Source organism: Melitaea cinxia, chromosome 20 (genome assembly GCF_905220565.1).
Source record: "Melitaea cinxia chromosome 20, ilMelCinx1.1, whole genome shotgun sequence".
Classification (NCBI taxonomy): Eukaryota; Metazoa; Arthropoda; class Insecta; order Lepidoptera; family Nymphalidae; genus Melitaea; species Melitaea cinxia.
This window is the reverse complement of record NC_059413.1, coordinates 3,290,650-3,296,649: the sequence shown is the minus strand read 5'-3', so window position 1 is coordinate 3,296,649 and position 6,000 is coordinate 3,290,650. Positions and strand designations below refer to the sequence as shown.

The following is a 6,000-nucleotide window of genomic DNA, read 5'->3' as shown; positions in this document are numbered from 1 at the left end:
CGGTTAATTATTTGACGATGAATAATTTTATAAATAGATCAATTAAATAATTTGGCACAGTTTAGATTTTTAAATAGATATGATATTTATATATCTTTAACACAGTTTTAAAATAGATCAAAAACAATAATGATTAATTGATTATATGCAAGAGTATCAATAAAATGATACGATAAAATGATATGATATCTTTATATCGGTATGCTTATATAAAATAAAGTTTAGTACGGAAACCGTCGCTATCGTCGTATTGCGTACAATATGTAAATATGACAAACTCAGAGTGACAAACTGACAAATTCACAATCGTTTAAAACTTATATGCTGTAATTTTGTGACATGTGTCAAAATTGTAAAATAATTTACTCAAGTGTAGCATACAATTATTTAGAAACTAGATTTTTCAACTCAATTCAATAGTACACTACATACCTACCATGTACTAGGAATATAATTATGACGATCATTCAAAATGTTGCCTTTTTACTGAGAATGAAAAGTATTTGTATATACCACACAAATAAACTAGTACGTGCCTACAGTCATTTGAATATCTAATCATTACCTCAATGCTTATTAGTCCAAAACGATCACAAAAATGTACGTCTACTTTCTATAAAAGAGTAGAATTACTATTTTTTATGCCATTATAAACGAAGTTGAAATTAGAATTGTTCGATGTTTTTAGTTTTAAGCAGTTAATAGAAAAATAAACTAATTAAATATTCATTATGTACCTATGTATATCTATATAGCTATGTAATAATGTGTATAAAATGCTTTACACTTACAATAGCAGAATAAAATAGATACAAATCCGTAAAATAACACGATACATAAGTTCAATCCATGACAAAAATCTATATGGCCTATACAAACCTTTACCAGATGCGTCGTTTGAACCTGCGACTCGTTAACTCGACAGATACTAATCACTGCGTATTTTCGTCGTAGAAATATGTATGTCATGCGTAAATCGTCATTAATGTTATCGAGATAATCTTTATGCCCATTAGATATTGAGAATTGTATTGCTTGATTTATTAAAAAAATGGTGATAAGAATGATAAGAATCACCAAAATACGTCATTTTATTTTATTGTGTCATTAAATAATAAGAATTGTCCATCTACCTATACTTATGGTCCTAGATCCCAGGCTCTCAGACCTTTCTTATTTTCTTTAGGTAGAGTGATTCACTTTCAGTGAATCATATATACCCGCTAGATTAGGATGATGGCCAATTTTCAGATATTAGCTGCTAAATGGACGAAAAAAATAGCAATAAATATGTTATTTTCTGATGGCTGATTCTTACGTATGTTGTAAGGAATATTGTGAATAATACGAAATTCATACTGCCAGACACCTTGTGTTGCCAGCATTTGATTGCCAGACACTAATTTAATTATATTTTAAAATCCTTACAAAATATTATAGTAATTTGTTATAAGAGTAGAATTCTTGCTGTATTTGACAGGATTGGCAGGCACTAAAATTAATTAAATCATTTAAGCTTATAAGTTTGATTCTTTTAAATACATAGTTGTCGATTTATGTTCATAAATTCAGTATGAAAATAGTCCCCTAAATATTATAGAAACAATAGTTTTAAATAAAAATGTGTGTTCAGACAAAATGTGTATTAAAAACTGTTACTGTTTAATAACGAGACATTAAAGCATATGGTATACAAAATTTTTATTGTTTATATAAAAAATCAGATCTTAATTATTAATAAATAATCACAAACGCAATAACTAAAGGATTATATCACTAGTACAATAAAAAAATATGACTTAAAAATTATCATTCACAACACATATACAAATCATGATTTGATAATGTTTTCATATTTTCTTTGTAATGTTCTTATAGTATTTTGATCTATTAACACCGGAGTGCACGCCTCGACAAGACTCAAGAGAGTGTTGTACCGGCGGACGGCACGAGCGTCGCCCACCACGATAAGTTTGTGCTTGGCGCGCGTCACACTAACCGCTAGACGTCTTTGGTCGTTTAGAACTTCTCCCTCCTGTCAAAATAATATAGGCAATAATATAATAATGCATTGAATTGCTCAATGGCACAATTGGCAGTGCGCTTGTGCGCAGTGTGCTTTCCATTTCGGGTTTGTAGAATTTATTCCTGACAAAGTCTGAGTTTAATATATATTTATACTAACGATCCGCCCCGGCCTCGCACGGGTCCAAAAACTATCAGTGTTCCTTTACTATATTATGCATGGATGGTATTATACATATAAACCTTCCTCTGGAACCACTCTATTTACTAAAGAAAACTGCATCGAAATTAGTTTGCGTAGTTTTAAAGATCTAAGCATACAGACAGCGGGAAGCGACTTTGAATTTTATACTATGGATTTTATACTCTTATATCTATCTATACAGTGTATAAAAGCTCAAGGCATTACATTAAACCACTAACATACATATAATTTTTATGCTATTCACGAAAAATATCAGTCAAATAGACGAAGTAGTTTAGAGGTAAGAGAGGTTTTTAGTTTTGCAAAATGGTTTTAGTTGTCTACCAGTTTCATTGATGTATTATTTGATGATAAATAAAGTAATCGATGTTACATACTTTAGCAGGTCGGCCGACCTGTGTATCACGCTTAGTACAGGAATATATGATAACGTCCTTATCTTTGCCTTGGAACTGGTCAACTGTACTGACGTCCACGTCCTGACCATTCAGACACCGTCGTAGAAGTGACATTTGGTCACGGTATGGAACTATGACGCCTATGTCTGTTGACGACACACCTGCCTGAACAAAAAAAATTTTTTTTTTTTTTCATTTTATTGCCGTCATGTGTATGTAAAAATAAATAATAATATTAACAGGTAATTATTTACCTTTTTCAAAGCATCTATTATACCCATAACGACACACGCTTCCTCAATATTAGTTAAGGTTTTTTCATTATCCAATTTGTCACTAGTTCCAAGCTCTAAATTAAGAAATACCGCTGCATATTTGAAATCTGGACTGCATGTTTTAACCAACCACGGCGATTCTTCTGAGTACTGAGACAATATTAGCTGTAAAAAAATAAATAATTAAACTGAGATTAGATGACAAACAAGATATTAATTTCATTACGACATGACATATATTTATTATGTTTTTATGTGTACTAACAAATAAGTTTTATAATAACACAACGTAACATGTGTAAACCCATATCAAAATACCATATACACGTTTTAGAATCATGATTCAGCCTGTAATATCCCACTGCTGGACACAGACCTCCTTCTCTATGAAGGAGAAGGATTGGAACTTAACCCACCACGCTACTCCACTGCGGGTTGGCGGATATATTCTCTACTACGAATAACAACCGCTATCGGGTATTTATGATAACAATCGGGACCGACAACTTAACGCGCTCTCCGAGGCACGGTGGGGAGACCCACAAGGACAGACATCCAAATCGGAAAGAAATATTTGAAAATATCCATCCCGAGCGGGTATTGAACCGTCGGCTAGGCGCATGGCACACGCACCACTACACCAGAGTGGTTGTTTACATTTAAGAATAAAAACTATATCATTTTAATAGGACGAAAGTACCTCAAAATCTATCTTCAATTTCGCCTGTGCGACGGTCTCGTTAGCACACTGGAGTGTGTCGTTGTACGCGACTCTGTTGGCCACGTCGACGAGAGGCTGGTTCATGCGGTACTGCAGACGAAGAGTGCTGGTCGCTTCCTTTACCATCAACCTATGGAACAGACTCTCCTCCATGCCTAAACGCCTGGGAATAAATCAAATCAAATCAAAATTAAAAATAATTTTATTCAAATAGGGATAATAGAATAAGCGCCTTTGGATTGTCATTTTATGAGTAAACATTTTAATTATGATTAAAAATGAGGCTTCCAGCCTACCACCGATTCGGAATGTAGATTTTGCAGAAAAGAATCATTAAAAATTTCGCAGTTACTCTTTAAAGCAAAGAGAAAATAAATAAAATACGCGTTATCAAAGATTACTAAAAAAATTGTTATCAGATCTCGATGAAATTTAAATGTGACCACATGATATATTAAAAATCATCAAAATCGGTACTTCCAGTAAAAAGTTATGCGATATAATACAACGTAGGTCGACGAAAAAATAGTCAAGTAAAAACGCATTATTAGATATATCTCGAAAAGTTGTTGTAAGTTTTCAAATAAATTTAAATGGGACCAAATGACACACACCACCTTTCGATTAAAAAAAATTGTCGAAATCGGTCCACCCAGTAAAAGTTCTGATGTAACATACATAAAAAAAAAACACAGTCGAATTGAGAACCTCCTCCTTTTTAGGATGTCGGTTAATAAAGAGGAAAGATTTGATTGTTTATTTGCATTGAATTGGCTCCGGAACTACTGAACCGATTTGAAAAATTCTTTTACTGGTGAGAAGCTACACTATCCGCGGGTGACATAGACTATATTATTAAAAAAAAAAATATAGAAAAAATGTTTTGAAATTTTTGTTAAGTACCCGTGCGAAGCCGCGGCGGGATGCTAGTACATTTAAAAATATGATATATTTTTCTTTTCGTTAGTACATTGATTTTTTTAAAGTGAAACTTAAAGAAGTTAGTATCGTTGTAATTGAGAACTCCATGAAACGAAAATACGTCACGATAAAGAAACAAACATAAATGTATAGGATTAAGTCAGCGAGAGAATAACATAGAATACCTTTATATACTTAGTGTTTTATATTCCCGGTGAAAAATATCTCTCTTAGGTTACTTTCCAGAAGTTTCACTTCTGTCGTATTTGAATTGCACACACACTTTTTTTAGACTTATTTTACAGAAACCTTATCCTAACAAGACCTTCGGATTATACATTATCGGATTATTCGGATTATATATTCGGACATACATTCATACGTACATACATTTCGGCAATTTATTTTCATTTATATTACAGTTCTAATGTATAGCAATACTTACCTGGCGCTTTTGCTCTTCACAACGGGAGGTAATTGTTCTGGGTCACCGACCAGTACGAAACGTTTTGCAGAGAATAATGGACGCAGTACCGTACATTGTAGCACCTATTACAAAATAATTATTAAATTAGGTATAACATTGAAAAAAAAAATTATTTACCTTAACTGATAGGTAAAAATATAATTTTAACCTGTGTGGCTTCATCAACTATGCACACGTCGAAAGTAGTTCTGGCGAGCAATGGATGGTTGGCTCCAAGACACGTCACTCCTACCACGTCCTAAAATTTATTTAAGTGTTACAAACTTAAAATAATTGTAATAAATATAATATACGTAAACTAAAATAGCAAAATAACCTTTTTTTTTCTATATTTCGTTAACGTTTAAGTTGGTTTTAATTTAATGAATTAATAGAATTCGTGACTTGTGGCCGTCAAAGTGTACTGTATGTTCACATGTCCATGAATCGGTAAAAATTTAAGATATTAATGATGTGTTGGCGCAGAGGTGACTGGCTGTTGCGTTTGCGGTCGTGTATTCCATGACAAACATTTCACCTATGACTATTAAAAACGTCGGATGTGAAAAACAGCAACTTTACAGGAAACCGATTAAATTGCGTGTATCTTTTTACTTATTTTAAGCAGGATCATGAAATTTTAAAGTAATGCTGTACAGGCTATTTATGTTTAAAATTATTACTAGCCGGTATTTAATGTGTAACTATGAGAAAAGTCACTTGTTACATTTTTAACAGATTAAGACTAATAGGTACTGATTTGTCAGAAGTACCACAATTAAGTAATATATGCATAAAATAAAAAAATTCTCTTCAGCTGATGATAGACTTGGTTATTTGGGAACGTTTTATAAAATGAACAAAAAAATGCAATTTTGCAGTTCTGACGATGTTAATAGTCAGTAGCGATTTGTATAGGCCATACAGAATGATGTTTGTTGTGGCTATATGTTGTGATGTGTTGTGTGTCTAGGCGTTTGTGCTCGTGT

The 6,000-nt window shown here is 32.6% G+C and overlaps 1 protein-coding gene across 1 annotated transcript in view; it reads right to left on the bottom strand.

The window, feature by feature from the left end:
• Positions 1-1,684: 1,684 nt before the first annotated feature.
• LOC123663639 (DNA replication ATP-dependent helicase/nuclease DNA2) overlaps positions 1,685-6,000 on the bottom strand; it is a 38,903-nt gene continuing 34,587 nt past the window's right edge. The window contains exons 19-24 of the mRNA XM_045598307.1: positions 5,181-5,270; positions 4,991-5,094; positions 3,604-3,787; positions 2,883-3,068; positions 2,608-2,793; positions 1,685-2,035 (exon numbers count right to left, since the gene is read on the bottom strand). Coding sequence (XP_045454263.1) covers positions 1,832-2,035; positions 2,608-2,793; positions 2,883-3,068; positions 3,604-3,787; positions 4,991-5,094; positions 5,181-5,270 — 954 coding nt within the window. The 3' untranslated portion in view covers positions 1,685-1,831. The remainder of the gene's footprint in view (positions 2,036-2,607; positions 2,794-2,882; positions 3,069-3,603; positions 3,788-4,990; positions 5,095-5,180; positions 5,271-6,000) is intronic.